General features: G+C 45.2%; 1 protein-coding gene across 7 annotated transcripts in view; it reads left to right on the forward strand.

Annotated features, from left to right (window-relative positions):
- The window catches only part of herc1 (HECT and RLD domain containing E3 ubiquitin protein ligase family member 1), a 62504-nt gene that overhangs the window by 22521 nt on the left and 21134 nt on the right, over positions 1 to 18849 (forward strand). For 2 of the 7 annotated variants that reach the window (XM_051378406.1, XM_051378411.1), the window contains exons 22-49: positions 3 to 174; positions 1109 to 1451; positions 2544 to 2664; positions 3518 to 3608; positions 5060 to 5331; positions 5782 to 5997; positions 6105 to 6225; positions 7023 to 7260; positions 7354 to 7526; positions 9378 to 9533; positions 9625 to 9731; positions 9816 to 9926; positions 10009 to 10179; positions 10394 to 10633; positions 10821 to 10904; positions 11169 to 11728; positions 13050 to 13689; positions 14604 to 14877; positions 14978 to 15188; positions 15293 to 15459; positions 15849 to 15965; positions 16141 to 16396; positions 16779 to 16900; positions 16987 to 17213; positions 17636 to 17904; positions 18121 to 18173; positions 18267 to 18467; positions 18580 to 18754. In XM_051378406.1, coding sequence (XP_051234366.1) covers positions 3 to 174; positions 1109 to 1451; positions 2544 to 2664; positions 3518 to 3608; positions 5060 to 5331; positions 5782 to 5997; positions 6105 to 6225; positions 7023 to 7260; positions 7354 to 7526; positions 9378 to 9533; positions 9625 to 9731; positions 9816 to 9926; positions 10009 to 10179; positions 10394 to 10633; positions 10821 to 10904; positions 11169 to 11728; positions 13050 to 13689; positions 14604 to 14877; positions 14978 to 15188; positions 15293 to 15459; positions 15849 to 15965; positions 16141 to 16396; positions 16779 to 16900; positions 16987 to 17213; positions 17636 to 17904; positions 18121 to 18173; positions 18267 to 18467; positions 18580 to 18754 — 5888 coding nt within the window. The remainder of the gene's footprint in view (positions 1 to 2; positions 175 to 1108; positions 1452 to 2543; positions 2665 to 3517; positions 3609 to 5059; positions 5332 to 5781; positions 5998 to 6104; positions 6226 to 7022; positions 7261 to 7353; positions 7527 to 9377; positions 9534 to 9624; positions 9732 to 9815; positions 9927 to 10008; positions 10180 to 10393; positions 10634 to 10820; positions 10905 to 11168; positions 11729 to 13049; positions 13690 to 14603; positions 14878 to 14977; positions 15189 to 15292; positions 15460 to 15848; positions 15966 to 16140; positions 16397 to 16778; positions 16901 to 16986; positions 17214 to 17635; positions 17905 to 18120; positions 18174 to 18266; positions 18468 to 18579; positions 18755 to 18849) is intronic. The other 5 variants (XM_051378410.1, XM_051378412.1, XM_051378407.1 and 2 more) reach the window with 4 other exon arrangements.

Raw genomic sequence — 18849 nt, forward strand, 5'->3', positions numbered from 1 at the left:
AGATTTCAGACAATCAGGACTCTCTGGACATGGACCCTCAGGAGCACTCGTTCACACGCACCATCGACGAGGAGGCAGAGCTGGAGGAGCGAGCCGACCGCGAGAGAGAAGAGGGTCACCAGGAGCAAGACGATGAAGAGGAGGACAGGGAGCATGAAGTAATGACGGCTGGAAGTAAGTTCATCTGCCTGGAGTTGCAGTTCATATGCTTTCAGTGAGCGAATCATTAGGAATATTTAGGTATATAATTTGATTTAATTACATTTTTATTCTGCCTGCTCTCTTTCATTCACCTCTCTGCTTTATGACTATATGTATTAAACAGTATTTTATTATTATTATATGTACTTAATTTGCTTTGATCTGTATCCTGTTGAGTGTTTTTGTCATGTTTGTTTGGTTCTGGTGAAAGTGAAGGTAGACCGCTGTAGAGGAATGAGACAACATGGGATATTATCGCGGATTGCGTTAAAAAAACACTTTTATTTAATTTCCTTTATTGTGACAATCGTAAATATCCTCACATGGCTTGCCTTGAAAAAGCTGTCAGACAAGCGTACAGTCCTAGTTTGATTTCCTGATTTATTTTGAACAAGGGGACAAGAGGGAACCCAAATCTTAATCCTGATCACGCCACCCTGGCTGAAGGCTCAATAAATATGAGTTATGAAGTATATTTTCATCATTATTGTGATGATTTATAATAATAATAAGCAAAACGAGATTATCAGTGTGAAACGAAATGCAGCACAATAATCGTTTTATCTCCATTAATCTTTCCTAATCGTTGGGAGTCGACATGTGAAAAATACAATTTGATTAATCGACTAGTTCTTGCTAAAGTAATGCGAGGGCCTTCGCACTGTCACACCGATGGAAATACAGATACATTAAAGTTATTTGTAAGTGCTTTTACTAATATTCATTGCTAGGATGACTGCGACAGTAGACGGCGCTTTTTGGTGTGTTGCATTGGCTTGGGCTTGGGTTGTTGCCGCTCCGGTAAACCTTGAGGATATTATGTAGATGCTGCTTGTCCTCTAACCCGGCATCTTGTGTGTGTTTGTGTGTTTGATTTGTGTGTGTATGTGCATCTCGCACAACACAGAAATCTTTCAATGTTTCCTCTCAGCGCGGGAGGTAGCTCGCAGTCGGGACAGAGAGCGGGCCAGCAGCAGCACCGGGCTGGGCTCCGGCTCCGTTTCCAGGAGCGGGGGCGGTGGAGGCGGAGAGGAGGACGCCATTCTGTCGCAGGAGGGGAGGAGGGGCAGCACGGGTCTCCCAGAGGGCCAGGACCTGTACACCGCAGCCTGTAACTCTGTGATCCACCGCTGCGCCCTGCTGTTGCTGGGGGTGAGCCCGGTGCTGGGAGAGCTGACCAAGCAGAACCAGGAGGAGGGTCAGACTCAGTCCGCCACAGGAACACAGGAGTGTCTGAGCTTCATGACCAGGTCAGAGCACTGCCCACCTAGATACAATTAAAACAAATATTTGGGTATTAGTTTACTAAAAAAGACTTTGGAAGTTAGCCGTTTACATTTGGCTGACTCAGACTGCTGCGGCCTCTCATTAGCTTTCGCTTACTGTAGCACACAACAAGGACTATGGATTTTATTCCCAGTGTATAACATTAAAATCACTACAGGAAAGGAATCCTCTTGCAGCCGACAGCGAGAGGAAGAATCATTACAGCAACCAAAGTCTTTTTTCATTGTGCATACTTAAAGTGTTGTTTTAAAAGACACTGTTTCAGCTTCTTCCCTCAGGCTTATTCATCCTCAGCACCCCACCATGTAAATTAGTTTATTATTTATTCATCCATCTATTGTATAGGATTTTTGTGTATAATGTTTGTTTTTAATAATGGAAATAAGACTATTTGGCCTTCAGTGCGTCCCATTAGGAAGATTTAATATCCCCAGTATCTGAACCAATATTGCTCAGAATACAAAACACACTAAAATTAGATTAGATATATTTTATAAATATCTTTCTACCCACTGCCTAAAAATGTGTCCAGTCCACAAATCTGTGGAGGGACTTCTTAATGATGGTAATAAAACTATACTGTTCACCTCCATATCTTTTATTGACGTATCGTTACATGAATAATTGAGCCGTGTCCACCCACAGACCACCGTGGGAACGTGTGTCTGGATCAGAATTTCTGCTGATACCAGACTTCTGGAGGTCACCTGGAAATTCTTAACCTACTTTTCACTTGTTTCAACAAGTTTCATGTGAAGCTGCAGAATATTTACGCTCCACATTCCACCTGAAGCACCTTGAACCTGATAGCATCTGGTTACAGCTCTCCACCGTGGTATGCCTTTCGCTTCAAGGGGCCTCAGTACAATCTGTCATGATGAACATATTTTACCTTTTTTATAGCATCAGACACTAGAGGTGATTTGGTGCAGTGGTGGCTTTTTGTAACCTTCTTGGGGTAAAATCATTTTTATATCTTGCTAAGTTGAGTTATATTCTTAAAGTGTTTGGTGACAAAGATGATTAATTAGTGTCTGCGATGTGTTTGTGTGCAGGAGTGAGAGTCTGAGCGCAGAGAGCCGTTCGGTGCAGAGCAGCCCGAGCTACAGACTGATGAAGTCCAGGAGCGAGTCTGACCTCTCCCAGCCTGAGTCAGACGAAGAGGGTTACACTCTGGTACAACACACACCTCTCATACACATAAATGTGCTCGTCTGTCTCAGCACATTGGTATTTTTGTGTTTATGAGCTGCATACCAAGACATGAGCGTTATTAAGTGACGTGGTTCCCAACCTCTTTTCTATCATTGAGTAAATTAAGTGACATATTTTATAGATATTATATATATATTAGCAGATTATTTCCTATTTTCCTATAAATATTGTTATTTTCATTTGTTAAATGGGCTTAATAGGCTTCTTTTTTGACAAGTTTGTGTTTTGTTCTCTCTGACACAGCTCTTTGGTTGTTATAACTTCTCATGCAGGACGAGGCTGTTTAGCAGAGAGTGAAAGCTCTGTGAATATAACTTCATCTAAACTTTAAGATAACAATTTCCTCTCATGAATTAATGAAAGGCCTATTGTATATATGTTCTTTGTTAGCTACTTTTTATTGTTATCCAACATGGGTAATAAACTATTTAAGTAGGTCAGATAAAGTCGATACTATTTTCCAGAAATAAACTACTCCTGGGCAGTTCCAGTACATGTGCCCCATTAGAGCATAACTCACAATCAGGAGAGGATACTAAACCTCGAGTACAACCTCCCCCGTCTAGAAGAGAAAGGAGAGAGTAAGTTAATAAAGCCACACCCCACGGGACCCGATAGGTTCACGTTGCTAACCTGAGTATATCAACACCCTTGGCAGACCACTGAGAAAGAAAAAAAAAAAGTTTTCTTACACCACTTAAAATCACGAAGGCCTTGCGACCTGTTTCGCTTTGGCGACCCCTTGAGAGTGTCAGGACCCCCACATTGGGAAGCAGCGGTCGTGATCAGGCTTTGTCTCTGTTGTGTCTTTCAGAGTGGAAGGAGAAATGTCGACCTGGACTTGGCGTTCTCTCACAAAAAGAGAGGTAAAGACCATCTGCAGAAAGATCTGTCTAATGTTGCCAGTAAGGATAATTCAAGTTCTACATTGTCATCAATCATATGTTACTCTTGTCTCTCTGTCTTCTGGTTCCTGTGTGGATAGTTTATTTGCTTCTTTTGGGGCAGTTGAGCCCCAAACACAAGAGGAGCTCCAAGCAAGTAAACGATGGCATGTTTCTTCCTCTTGTTAGCTCATACCTCCATGACTGCGATGCCCCCCATTCATCTCTCATGATGAGGGCCTTGTTCTAAGATTTACTTTGAGACACTTCATATTCTACTGTGTGCTAATGCATAGACGGCAAGGAAGTAATCAGGAACATTAGTGCTGGGCGGTATGAATCTGTATCACAGAAGTCTGGTGGTTTCACAGCATATCAGGTTTTATAGGGTATAGTGGTTTATTCTACTCTCTGTTTAAGTGTCTTATATCATAGTCTGGATGAATACTCTATTCTGATTGGCTGCAGGGTGTCAATTAAATTAATGCACTGAAATAAACTGAATGAAAACAAAATATTTCTCCTACTTCAGGCTGCAGCCGTCAGTACATAAGCCCTATAATATATATATATAATATGTATGACATGTCCATATTGATTTGGGGACAGTGACATGGCTGATAGCTAGCTAGTTGATACTCTAATCTTGCCAGCAGAACGTTATCTCTGTTGCTCGTGGGGAAGTAAGCAGAGGGAACTGAGTCTCCCGTTGTGAAGTCGTATCTATGGTTTGTCCGATTTACTGGAGTAGTGAACAAGGTTTTTATGGGATGCTAATGATTCAAAGGTCTCAAATGTTCTGTTGCACCAGAAACAAATTGTTGTGTGCCATGGTGTTTTGCTCTGTTTAAGAGAGTTTGTTGTGGCTTATTAATTGTTATAAAGTTAACTTTCTCCCGACCGTAGCGCTGTAAAACTGCTGTAAAAACAATATGGCTGCCTGTTGAAGAGTTGTTCCAGCTGTGTATGACGGTGTATAAAGCATTCATATTGTACAGGAAGTTAAACCCAGTTCACCCGCTGTATCACCCAGCACTAACAAACATACAGATGTGCCTATTGTACAAATAACAGTTCATTCCTCTGCTTTGAATGTTTGTTACTTTGCACAATGGCGGCTCGTCGCTTCTGAAGAACGAACCAGTTTCACTCTGAAAGAAATCATCAGTACTGACACTTTGACTTTAGTGCTTTCAGTTGTTCTATGGAAACAGTTACCATTTCACTCCTCAGCTCCCTCAGTGGGTTGGAAACCCAGTGCGCCCATTATAGATGAATTCATAATGGCTGATGAAGGCTTGTGCCCGCATGAAGAATCAGCATTTGGCCATTCGATGAACTCCTATAGAATAATAATGCATTGCACTGCATAGCTCTTAAGAGCTTAAAAGCAACATGGCCCATCCATCAGAAGAGTTACGTTGTGCCTTTATGAATCTGAAAGGCTCCTCTCCCTCTCCTCCGGTTTTCAGGCTTACTTCACAGCTCCCCAGACTCCCTGGCTGAGTCCTGGTTCCGGGCCAAGCTGAGCCGCCAGCGGAGCTACAGCTCGGCGCACTCCTATGAAGAGTCAGACCTGGACTTGAGCCGCTCGCTGGGCGTCCACGCGCTCATTGACAACATGGTCAGCTTCATGAGCGGTGACGTGGGCCTGGCTCCAGCCTTCAAGGAGCCAGAAGAAAGTATGTCCACCAGCCCACAGGCAACGATCCTCGCCATGGGACAGCAACAGAGCAGGGCAGAGGTGAGGGACTCTCTCAGGACTGTTCTGGGTCTCCATCTGTCACAAAACACTCTTATTTCTGTGGTGCCACATGACGTTAAAGTGCTAATTTAATTTGACAGCAGACGTGAGAGGATATAGTGATTTTCTGCTTCATCATCACATTGTTGTCCTTTTGAAAAGCTCATGTTTTTTACTTCACTGGAAGTTGAGAATGTTCTCTGACCCTCAGTCCTGTTTTTACATTCACTGTTGGTCTTTTCTTGGGATTTGTAGCCATTAAGAAAAATATTAAATATCACCAAACTTTTCCTTTAAACCAAAACTATGTAGTGGTCAAACAAATGAGGCTTTTTTTTGTTGATTTTCTGAAAATAGAAACATATTTTTGCCAAAAATCTGGAAGAAATACACTCTAAGAGTTACACCGAAACACCCACTTGACTAACCGGGATGTGTTTGGCTCTCCAGCTGCGGTTGGAGGCGCTCCACCAGATTGTGGTGTTGATCTCCGGCATGGAGGAGAAGGGCAGCCAGCCCGGGAACGCAGATCGATCCAGCAGTGCCTTCCAGTCCTCCTCCCTGCTCACCTCTGTCAGGTTGCAGTTCCTGGCAGGTTGCTTTGGCCTCGGCACCGTTGGCACCGGAGGGCTGAAGAGAGAGAGTGTGCAGCTTCATCACTATCAGGTACGAGGCTGCTCACCTGGTGAACAGACACTTCCATTTCATTAATACATTTTCACAAAAGAATAATTAATAACCGTATCGACTGTGTATGAACATATTTCTTGCAGGATGGGGTAAAAGCAGCTAAGAGGAGCATCCAGATGGAAATCCAGACCGCTGTTCATAAGATCTACCAGCAACTGTCTGTCACACTGGAGAGGGCACTGCAGGCAAACAAGCACCACATAGGTAATAGAGACTGCTACTGTACACCCACACTAATGGAACCTGGATCATTTATTGAGCTCAAATTATTCAGGTGGTCAGACTTCTGGTTGATTTGGTGACACCTGTGGTTACCGGTGATAGGTAACAGCAAATGCAGGTTAATACTAGAAGTCCCAGAGTTCTCGGGGCAATAATTGTCCCTTTTCCATCGTTCTGAGAGTGACAGCTTTTATGTTGTACACGACATGAGTCTGTGAACAGCAGTGAAAGGAGTTGGTTACGTGGCTGAGAAACTGAAGGTGCAGCATGTTGCCTGCAGCTCTTCATCTTACACCTCACTGTGGCTGCTCCTTCTTGTTCAATTACTCCCTGCAATACTTCAAACTGATCTGCTGTCAGAAAATACTGAAAAAGACGTTGCCTTGTTTTGTAGACTTATTTTTGATGAATGACAGTGAGATTCTCACTGACACACACACATTGCACTTCCTGTCACTATTTTATAAAAATGAGTTGTGTTTTGTCTGCAGCAGTAAGAAATGTTACTTCATGTGATACTGCAAAAATAACTGTTGCATTATCATTCATAATAATTGTGTTACCTCATTTGTTGACAGATATTGAATTAACAGACATTAATTTAAATAAAAAGCTTTGAGATTATTACTTTAATGTTCTTCTTAGTTGGCAGCTTCATTTGCGAGTGTATATGCTGTTGTTCTATCTTCTTGAAACACAGAAATACTTAAGACCCAGGCTTTTTTGGAACAGCCTGTCTGATACCTTTTTCGCTGTCTCTTCTTCTTTCTCCATCTCAGAAGCCCAGCAGCGCCTCCTGCTGGTGACTGTGTTTGCACTGAGTGTTCGCTACCAGCCGGTGGACGTCTCTCTGGCCATCTCTAGCGGGCTGCTCAACGTGTTGTCCCAGCTCTGTGGGACGGAGACCATGCTGGGGCAGCCGCTCCAGCTGCTGCAGAAACCCGGAGTGTCCCAGCTCAGCACCGCCCTCAAGGTGGCCTCCACACGCCTGCTGCAGATCCTGGCCATTAGCACTGGGTAAGGGCTTCAAAGGAGTCACATCAGTACTTAGTAAGCCTGATCCAGTACAAAGATAATAACAACAGCTGTGTCTTTTCCTTGGATTTGCAGGACATATGCAGACAAGTTAAGTCCCAAGGTTGTCCAGTCGCTGCTGGACCTGCTGTGCAGTCAGCTGAAGAACCTGCTGTCTCAGGCAGGAGTCAGTCTTCTCTCTTCTGGAAATGACCAGGAGGACAACAAACAGGAGGACAGTGCAGACTCCGAAAAGAAAGACTTCAGAGGTGATAAAGGAGTTTGCTCTTGTTACCCTTTAATGGGAAGCATCTGTTTTTCAGTCAGGAGAATCCATGTTGTCCCATAATACAATCCCCATACTGGTTATTCATTTGAGCAGTGTTCATCAACAACAGCTATGATCAAACACACTACAACAATATAACAATACAATGATAACGAGGGTGTGTTACACAGAACCAGCTGGGAAGTCGTTGTTAGGAACTGTTTAGAAAATATACATACCAGTAGAAAAAAAGAACAAACTTAAAAACAACACAAATATACTAATGAGGATGTTCAACAGCACTCTTTGTTCTTCTTTCAATGGCGAAATACTCTCCAGTTCTGATATAAATGATGCTAACTAGATTCTCTGGTGTCAGTATTTAAGAGCAATATTTACTGTACCTAAATATTGACCCCAGGAACACTAACTAACAGGGATCCTAACTAATAACAATAATCAAAGTGTTTTTATTGATTTTCATATTCGAACATCAAACATCCCATTCAAGACAAAATAGTAGGATACAAAATATACATCACAGGTACAGGTCTAAACTACAGACAGAACAGTAACAAGACAGATCCTACTACTACTAGATATCAGACATACCCACCACCTGTGTGACACAGACACTCTCGGGTTAATCATAGATAGATAAATAAAAATGACAAAATTGACAACAATAATAATAATAGTAATATCATTAAAACAAAAAAAAAAACGGGGGGTTTCAGAAGCTGCCAGTTATGTTGGAGCAGATGAAAACTCATGTTCAAAATAAGAAATAAAAGGCTGCCAGATCTTAGAGTATCTCTTAGTGTTGCCCTGCAAAGTAAATCTAAGATGTTCTAATTTAAGGTGTGCCATCACCTCCTCTACCCATCGTTTGTGAGTTGGCGGTGCTGCCTTTATCCAGTTAAATAAGATCAATCTCCTGGCCAACAATGAAGAGAATGCTATTGCTTTCCTTTGAGCAATCGTTAGTTGTGTTTCCCCCGGTGCCACACCAAAAATGGCTGCCAGAGGACCGGGCTCTATATTTTTGTTATAAATGGATGAGAAGGTTTTGAAAATTTTAGTCCAAAACTCTTTGAGCCTGGGACAAGACCAGAACATGTGGCTTATGTTGGCTGGCACCTGTTTACATCTAGGGCAAGTCGGATCAGCTCCCTGGTAGATTCTTGCCAGTTTGTCCCTCGTGAAATGAAGTCTGTGTAACACCTTAAACTGTATCAATCCATGCCTAACACATACAGAAGAAGAGTGTATTAGTTCTACTGCCCATCCCCATTCAGCATCCGATATGTCCAATTCTAACTCTTCCTCCCATTTCTTCTTTGTGTAATCAAGGGATGGGGAAGCCACCTTCTGGATATTCACATAAAGCATAGAAACCATCCCTTTAAGAGTCGGGTTCATGTCCAATCTGAGGTGGTTAGTCTTTGAGGGGATTCCATATTCCTTCTCCAGCTGAGCAGCAGACATAAATACATCATCTTTAAAAAGATTTTTAACACATTCCACCCCAGCTCTATACCATTCCCTAAACGCTGTTCCCCCAAGGGCCAGGGAAAACAAGTGATTGCCAGACGGGAGCAGATAGGAGGGCGTTTCTGTTTTTAAAATGAGTTCTGAATTGAACCCAGATTTTGATAGAGCCATGTACAACAGGGTTGTTTGTGTAAAGATGCTTGCTTAAGGGCAGAGGAGCGCAGAACAGGGAGCGTAGGGATACTGGGCTAGATGCATATCTTTCCATATGTACCCACGGGATCCTAACTAATAAACCTACAGTGGAAGCAGTGGAACTGTAGTATGCATCCTGTAATAGTGTTTGTGTTTTTTTTAGCTCTGATCCGTAAGCAGCACACTGCTGAGCTACACCTGGGAGACTTCCTCGTCTTCCTCAGGAGAGTGGTGTCCTCCAAGGCCATCCAGTCCAAGATGGCTTCCCCTAAATGGACTGAAGTGCTGCTCAACATCGCTGCACAGAAATGCTGCTCAGGTACCGTCAGCTCATGTAACCCAGCAGAGATCACCGTGTGGTACATTAATGAAGACGCAGCTGAGACTTTAACTCTTGTTGTTAATTGTAGGGGTCCCTCTGGTGGGAAACCTGAGAACTCGCCTACTGGCTCTTCATGTGTTGGAGGCCGTCCTTCCTGCCTGTGAGGCCAATATGGAGGATGACCAAATGACACAGGTATACCACTTTCTTTACTTGGTTCAAATCCTCAATAACAGACTGCTCTCAGTCAGTGAGATGATATCATTTGTTCCCTTCTAGGTTGTTGAGCGGCTGTTCTCCCTGCTGTCTGACTGCATGTGGGAAGCTCCCATTGCTCAGGCCAAACACTCAATCCAGATTAAAGAAAAAGTCCAAGAACTCAAACTACAGGTGTGCAACCAACCGTTCTCCCTTCCTAACCACCTGATTATTAGATTTTATTTTAGTGACTGACAGCTTCTTTAATCCACAGGGAGAGGCAGAGGAGGAGGACGAGAACCTTCCCATTCAGGAAGTGTCCTTTGACCCGGAGAAGGCTCAGTGTTGTGTGGTGGAAAATGGCCAGGGGCTGACTCATGGGAGTGGGGGTAAAGGCTACGGCCTGGCCTCCACTGGCATCTCCTCCGGATGCTACCAGTGGAAGGTACAGTATTGTATTATGTCTTCACAAGTGGCACTAAAATGATAATGTAGTCCATTCAGAAGCTGTTATCATTGCTGGTACAGTCCAATATAACTGAGGATGCAATCTTAAAAGGTTAAAAAAAGTTTACTTGATGAGAAAGTAAGAAAAATATAAGCTATTTCCTTTTTTGTTGCCTTGTTCTGATTAATTTCACCCTTTATTTCTCTCGTAGTTTTACATCGTGAAGGAGAACCGAGGCAACGAGGGTACATGTGTGGGCGTTTCGCGATGGCCCGTGCACGACTTCAACCACCGCACAACGTCGGATATGTGGCTGTACCGAGCGTACAGCGGGAACCTCTATCACAACGGGGAGCAAACGCTGACACTGAGCAGCTTCACTCAGGGAGACTTCATCACTTGTGTCCTGGACATGGAGGCCAGAACCATCTCGTTTGGCAAGAACGGAGAGGTGAGCTCGATATCACACGCTGCACCATGTTCATGTAACAGTTTATCATGTTTTTATATATAAATATTCTGATAATATGTGTATATATTTGTTTTTTTATTTACACAAAATTAAAGACAAGAAAGAAAGTTGCGTAACACCTCAGGGTTCTGTGTCAAATGCTAACTGCTAACTTGTGATTCCACAGGAGCCTAAATTAGCCTTTGAGGATGTTGACGCCACAGAGCTCTATCCCTGTGTGATGTTCTACAGCAGTAACCCAGGAGAGAAGGTAAGAGACTGTAAATATCCACCTGAGAGGTACACTTCTTCTCCATGTGCACAACAGAGCTGTATTGTTAGCCAGCTCACCTAGCACCACTGAGGTAGCTAACGTTCAGCTACGGTTGGCAGGTGTAGTTTAATATCTCCGAAACTCTGGGACAAATTAACCTTTGAACTAATCGTGGCACATTTACATGAATGTTTTTGAAGTGTTAATGTTGATTTAGGTGTCATCAAAACTCTAAATACAGTAAATGAATTATTTTTCCAGGTAAAGATCTGTGACATGCAGATGAGGGGAACACCTCGAGACCTCCTACCTGGTGACCCCGTCTGCAGCCCCGTGGCCACCGTCCTGGCCGAAGCCACCACGCAGTTGATACGCATCCTACATCGCACCGACCACTGGACCCACCGCATCAACAAGACCATGATCGAACGGCTCCACAAGATCAAACCTTGCTTTAGAGAGTCAGCCAGTGCAGCTGGGGGCGGCGGGGGTCAGAGGCTGAAAAAGAGTCGCTCAGTGCAGAGCCGCGAGGAGCACGACGCCCAGAGAGAAAGCCAAGAAACCCCCACGAGGACAGAGGAGGAGAGGGGACGCCACGGACGGCAGCATGGCTTGGGGGAGCTGTCGGAGCACCACCTGAGGACGCTGTGCACAGAGGTGTGGCCGGTCTTGGCCATCATCGGTGGGGCGGATGCAGGCCTGCGTGTTGGTGGGCGATGTGTGCACAAGCAGACCGGGAGGCACGCCACTCTGCTGGGCGTGGTGAAGGAAGGCAGCACCTCGGCGAAGGTGCAGTGGGACGAGGCCGAGATCACCATCAGGTACAGATTGAAGTTTTGCTGTGGCACCTTTTTTTGTCACCTTTCTTTAACATTTTTCTTTGTGTATGTTGCTATAGTTGTTATTTCCTAGTATACTATAGATACCAAACTGTATTTGGGCAATGCCAGCCATGTAAAGAGTTTGGCTGTCACTGCTTTTGGGTAAAAAATGTGCTGAGTGAGCTGAAACCTACGGCAAAGCCCTCTTAATTCCTGTGGGGAAATAACATGATAGTTGGTCCAACAGCAGTGCTTTGCATGGCGTTCTGTTCTAGGTGCTTATTAGGGTTGAGCGATATGTTAACATTTTGGATATGAGCGGCGAGTTACAAACTCTCTTAACTTTAAAATAAACTCTTACAATGTAAAGAAAGGAAATATTCTGACACCTGTTTTCCTTTTTAAAATGAACGAAAATACAACCGTACACCTTCTGAATTCAATTTTCTTTCTTTCACCAAACTGAGATGAGCTTAATTGCCTTTTTAAGTCATCATAAAACACACCAAATAAAACACACCAAAACCTCCTTTTCACTGTTCCAACAATCAGCAACTCTGGTGTTTAACTGTCTAACTGATTTACACGTAAAAATATTCTGGCTCCACACGCTGGCGCTGCCTCTCTGATGCTGACCTCGTTTTTTTGCTCCTCTACCGCTTCACACCTATCCCCCAGTCCTGGTGGGAGCCGCTGTGAAACACCTCGGTACTGTATTCCATGTCATCAAACTGGTTGAAATAAACCTCCAATTCCCAGAGTTAGATGTGAAACTATTCTGGCTCTACAGCCGTTTTATTCTCTCACTTTTTCTTCCGGAAACCTGATTTATACGTCTGCATCAAATCGAATGTAAGCAGCGGCTCTCGTTGGTCGGAGACCATTAATTTAACAAAAAAACAGCCGACAACAGACTCAGTTAATCCCTGATAGTCGATGTATTCGTCCAGTCGCTCAACCCTAGTTCTTATGTTACATGTGTTGGCTCAGTCATCAGCACACATGGCTAATAAAATGTACTTTGAAACACAGATTGTTTCTTCACTGCCTGTGTGTTCACATTCCTCTAACACTCTATATTAGCCTCTTGTTTTTTCACCTCCCATTTCCCCTCGCCCTGATTTACTGTATCCATGCTTCTGTCATTATTAATCCATTTCTCTTTTGCATGGCCTTACATTTCATTGAGTGGCATATTTTTTTTGTTTCATACCCATCTTTTTATTTGTCTTGCATGCTGTGCTCTTTCTCTCCGGCCCTGTCCCTCACTTTGTGTTTCCTTCCCTTGTCTCTTTTCACTCTCCACTCCCTTCTATTAAAGCTTCCCAACTTTCTGGTCACCTAGTGACACTCCACTATACAACCTGGAGCCCTGCGAGCCGCTTCCCTTCGACGTGGCCCGTTTCCGTGGCCTCACCGCCTCGCTGCTGTTGGACGTCACCTACCTTACCAGCATCCACGAGGACACCGCGGCTAAGCTCAGCGCGCGACGCCACGACAAGAAGCACCGCAACGCAGCCTCGACCGGGCACGAGCCGACCAGTAACGAGGACAAGGCGGACAACGAGGGGCACAACCGTAGTGAACAGAAGGAAAGCACCGGAGCCTCATCTGGAGCTGCTCCGAACATCCCGACCTCTGACCTGCGTGTGTCCCACAGCCTGGAAGAGATGAAAGCACACGTGGCGCCCAACTCGAAGTCAGAGAGTGAGATCTCCTCTGTTGTTAGCGGAGGCGGGAATGAGACCCTTTTCGCCTCAGCTCCTCATACACCTGCCGAGGGGAACAGGAAGAAAGGCCACGAGCACGGCTCCCGCAGCCACGAGCCTTCTCCTTCCTCTGTCGCCACCCAGTCTGAAATCCATGCTGTGCAGCTGTCCTACCTCTACCTGGGAGCCATGAAGGCCCTCAGCGCCCTGCTGAGCTGCAGCAAGTACGCTGAGCTGCTGCTCATACCAAAGGTACCTCCAACTTTCTACGTTTACTCATACAGATACAAGTTTAATCACTTACGCCAGTGGCATCAGGAAATCTTAAAGGGAATAGTTTGACATTTTGGGAAATACACGAGTTAGATGAGAAGATTGATATCACATATCACATCTGTTAACATGTTGTTAGAGCCAGCACCTGGTTAGCTTAGCTTAGCATAGCATAAAGACTAGACCAATGTGTCCTGAAAAACATTGATATTCAGAGAAATGGATTAAAATGACCAAATATCCTGGAAGTAATCCATGTTGTCCTGAAAATGTTTTATTTACTCGACTGTTGGTAGGATAACTTCAAAAGACCCTTCAGAGAGCGTTTACCAGACACGAAACAGAACAGACCTGCAATGATCTTTTCTGTGTCGAGACTATTTTTCTGGAGACGCTCATATCTACATGCTTACAGCCATTACTAATCAAATCTACCTTTGTTGTTGTGGTTGATAAATACATGCAAAGTAAAGTTAATTGTACATGCCACAAAGGCTTTCACTTTCTAGAAGATGAATTTAAAAATAAAATAAATTCGAAGCTGATTTGAACTGTTAACTTATGGGCTGTGGCCCAATTAGAGGAAACTGTAGCCCCCTGAAGTCGCGGTCCTTTGTAGGTCTCTGATGTGTTTTTAAATCTTCTGGGAGGGAGCTAGCAGAACTGAAGGTTACACTTTAACCAACAGATATGAGAGTAGTATCGATCTTCTCATCTAACTCACCTTTATTGTTTCTCACCTCCCTCCCCTGCGTTCATATATCGATTCTTATATAAAGGAATAATTAAAACAATCTGTGTTCAAAAAGGCGACTATCTTCTCACACCTGAAACCGATCCAGGTCAAAGATTGTCAGATTTATGCTAACCTTTTTCTCTCTGCTAACATCAAGGTGTTACCGGAAGCAGCACCCAGCGGGCACAATGCTGATCTGAATGCCAGCACCAGCGGGAGCACAGCTGCCACCTCGCCTGTGTGCCAGGAAGAGGTGGAGATGCGGGCGGCTCTGCAGTTTCTCATGCGCCATATGGTGAAGCGGGCAGTGATGCGCTCCCCCATCAAGCGGGCCTTGGGCCTGGCAGACCTGGAGAGGGCACAGGCCATGATCTACAAGCTAGTTGTGAACGGGCTGTTGGAGGAGCCAAGTGGAGGCAAAGCCAAGCCTGGTGAGAATATGTAGAGATAGGATGTACCGAGATTGTTAATTAGTGCTCCGGGAGTTTCTTACGTCTTTTCCATCTTCGTCTTTCTTTTAATCTCCCGTAGGAGTGAGAAGTGAGCCAGAAGGTGAGGGGGAAGGTATAGAGGGAGAGCAGTTAGCACAAACTCCTGTCACCACCAGCCCCTCTGCCTCCAGCACCACCTCCTTCATGAGTTCCTCGTTGGAGGACACCACCACTGCTACCACCCCTGTCACAGACACAGAGACTGTCCCTGCCTCGGAGTCTCCGGGGGTCATGCCCCTCAGCCTCCTCAGGTCAGAACAGATGGCTGCACATATTGTCAGCCAGTGAGTAGCCTTGTTTTTCATGTGTGATTAAATTGAGATGATGATTTTGATGCTTCTCTGTGATGTGACAGGCAAATGTTCTCAAGCTACCCAACCACCACCCTGGTTCCCACCCGCCGAGCTCAGACTCCTCCGGTGTCCTCTCTGCCAACGTCTCCCTCAGATGAGGTCGGCCGCCGGCAGAGTCTCACCTCCCCTGACTCCCAGCCCAACAGACCACAAAACAGGACGGGCACCTGTAAGCATGCCAGATTGCAGTGCAGTCAAATATAACAGCTGGTGAAAAGTTTGTGCGGCGTGTCTTTACGTCCACGAAAGCTGCAGCGTTTTTAGCTTTTAGACAGTTTTTTTTAGAAATTCCTGTTCAAATTAGTTCAAATAAAGTCTCTGTCTGATCAGTCATTGATACAAACATCACAGAGTTGGTAACACGAAGTCTAATATCTAACCTTAAACTAACTTCAGTTTAGTTTCTGATCGTTTTTCTATCAGACTATAAATTAGAAAAAAGAGAAAAGCTCATCACATTGTAATATTGTGTATGTTTTTTCAGTGATACACGATATTGCGATATTCACACCTTTATCCCAGATGTCTGAATAATTTCACTGATTGTGTTTGTTCCAGCTCTGTCAGACCCCAGCAGCAGGTTGTCAACATCTCCCCCTCCTCCTGCCATCGCTGTGCCCCTGTTGGAGATGGGCTTCTCCCTGCGCCAGATCACCAAAGCTCTGGAAGCCACTGGTCAGTCTCACTCCAAGTTCCCTTCTTCACCGTGTCTGCAATGTTATTATTATTCTTAATGAATTAGGTTTAACTCTGACCTAATTAGGCCAGCAGGTATTAGACTGTGAGTATTGTGGTATGGTATCATTCTGCGGTATATTGATGGCTCCGGTGTGTATTCCTGGTACCTCAGGTGCTCGAGGAGAAGCTGACGCTCAGAACATCACAGTGCTGGCCATGTGGATGATAGAACATCCAGGTACGGAGGACGAGCACGACGAGCCTCTCACCAGAGGCAGCGGCGTCGGCAATGACGGGTCTGACTCGTCCTGTCCGGGTGCAACGGCCTCTGCTGGAGGCAAATCTCTGGACCGGAGCCCGTATCTGTGCTCTCCTGGAGACATAGCCAGTGCAGATGCTTCAGAAATGGAGGAAGGCTTCAGTGAGAGGTATTCATAATAGATCTCCTCACAGACATACAACATGATGCTCCAGCATGTGCTGTCAGTTAAGGGCTGCAACTGATGATGATTTTCATTATGAGTTAATCTGTTGATCATTTTCTTGACTCATCTATTTGTTGTTTAGTCTTTAAAAATGACTCAAAATAGTTGGCGATTAATTTAATAGTTGACAGCTAATCGATGAGCTAACCAGTTGTTGGCACTGGCATGAAATAGTTGGTTAATAAACTTATTTTCTGCACCATTCTAATAAATAACAATCTGTTTTGCTTTAGCATCAAAATAAAAGTTACTTCCATACTGAATGCTATAAAGTTGAATAAATGGTAGTATATAGAAATAAAGTTTATATTTGTGTACCTTGCAGTCCTGAAGGTCTGGAGCAGGACAGTGCATCAGCCTCCAGCGGAGCTCCGCTCAGAGGTCGCTCTGCTGTCGGGAGGAAACACCGCTTCGACCTGGCTGCACGCACACTGTTAGCCCGCGCCGGTAAGAATATTTCACATCTCTTACCTTTAGTTTATACTTTTATTTCCCACTTCCTCACTTCACTTTAAACTTTCTTTCCCTTAAAGCTGGACTGTACCGCTCGGTGCAGGCCCACCACAGCCAGTCCCGCCGGGAGGTCTCATCCCTCCAACAGCAGCAAGACCCTGGGGCCCTCTACGACTTCAACCTGGACGAGGAGCTGGAGATGGACCTAGACGAGGAGACCATGGAGGCCATGTTCGGGCAGGACCTCGCCAGTGACACCGACATTCTGGGAATGTGGATCCCGGAGGTACTGGACTGGCCAACATGGGTGTGTGTGACTTTATGCTATGGCTAGAGGGCTGCCATCACCATTCTGCTCTTCACCTGCCCCGCATCACTTCTCACTCGCAGTAAAGTCAGACTGTGCCTGCACTCTCAAATGGGAGCTTCATGAGTCAGACGCTCTCGCTTCCACTTAAAGCCCACTCTATTGATCTAACTGGCATGAAAGAACACTTAATACTTAATAACTAAATGATTATTCTCACTGCTGATAACTGGCTGTTGTTGTCATCGACTCATATTTCTGACTCATCACATTGCACGGATGCTTAACTGCTGTTCTGAACAACTCTGTCTTGTGTCTTGTGTGTGTGTGTGTGTGTGTGTGTGTGTCGTGTAAATACGTGTTTGTCTTCATGTATGTGTTTGTGTGTGTGCGTCCGTCTGTAATCGTACCACCCCTCACAGCACGTGTGTGAGACAGACGATCGGGATGAAGTGGTGGTGTGCGAGCTGTGCGAGGCCAACGTCGCCAACTTCAATCAGCACATGAAGAAGAGTCACCCGGGCTGTGGCCGCAGCGCCAACCGCCAGGGTTACCGCAGCAACGGCTCCTACGTGGACGGCTGGTTCGGAGGGGAGTGCGGCAGTGGGAACCCCTACTACCTGCTGTGCGGTGGCTGCAGAGAGAAGTACTTGGCCATTAAAAGCAAGGCCAAAGTCCCAATTGTGGAGAGGTATGAACGCCACAGTACTGATATTCTGTGAGGAATGTCACCATTAAAGCCTTTACACACACGGGGAGAAGAAACAACACGAAAGCAAAGCACATTAAAAATGTTTCACCTGTACCTCTGTATATGATATATGGTGTCGTATTTATTTCTGCACTATTTTGATATTTAAAGGAGATAAAACTGAATCATGTGATATATTCTGCGATATGTGTTCAGGTATAAGGGACAGGCTCCGGACCTCCTGGGAAAACAGGACAGCGTCTATGAAGGTAAAGTGCATTCTGAACATTTCAGGGTCAATGTGATGTATTAAAGCATCTGTTTCATTATCACATCGCTTGTGTCCGTCTGTCCCGCTACAGAGGACTGGGACATGCTGGACGTCGATGAAGATGAGAAGCTGACTGGGGAGGAGGAGTTTGAGCTGTTGGCCGGCCCGTTGGGTCTGAATGAGCGCAGGATCGTCCCCGAAGCTGTCCAGTTCCCCGACAGCGACCCGCTGGGAGCCTCCATTGCCATGGTGACAGCCACCAACAGTATGGAAGAGACCCTGCTGCAGATCGGTGAGGAGGACAACAAGATACTTAATGCTTTGATATTACGTAGAGCTTCGTGTGCTGCCTCTCCGACTGTCAGCCTGCGTTCTTTAAAGCATTAAACCGTGTTTGTGTTCAGGCTGTCAGACCTCGGTGGATAAGAGTTCATCGGGCAGGGTGACCCTCGGCGAGCAGGCGGCGGCCCTCCAGAACCCTCATGACCGAGTGATGGCGCTGAGGAGAGTGACGGCTGCGGCACAGGTGTTGCTGGCCAGGACGATGGTGATGAGAGCCCTTTCCCTGCTGTCTGTCAGGTAGTCTTCACCAACACGAGAAGTCAAGTCAGATTTCATTTATTTAGGCCCAAATCACAAATCATAATCTGCCTAAAAAAAACCTTTACCAGGGA

This window comes from Dicentrarchus labrax, unplaced genomic scaffold, assembly GCF_905237075.1.
Source record: "Dicentrarchus labrax unplaced genomic scaffold, dlabrax2021, whole genome shotgun sequence".
Taxonomy (NCBI): Eukaryota; Metazoa; Chordata; class Actinopteri; family Moronidae; genus Dicentrarchus; species Dicentrarchus labrax.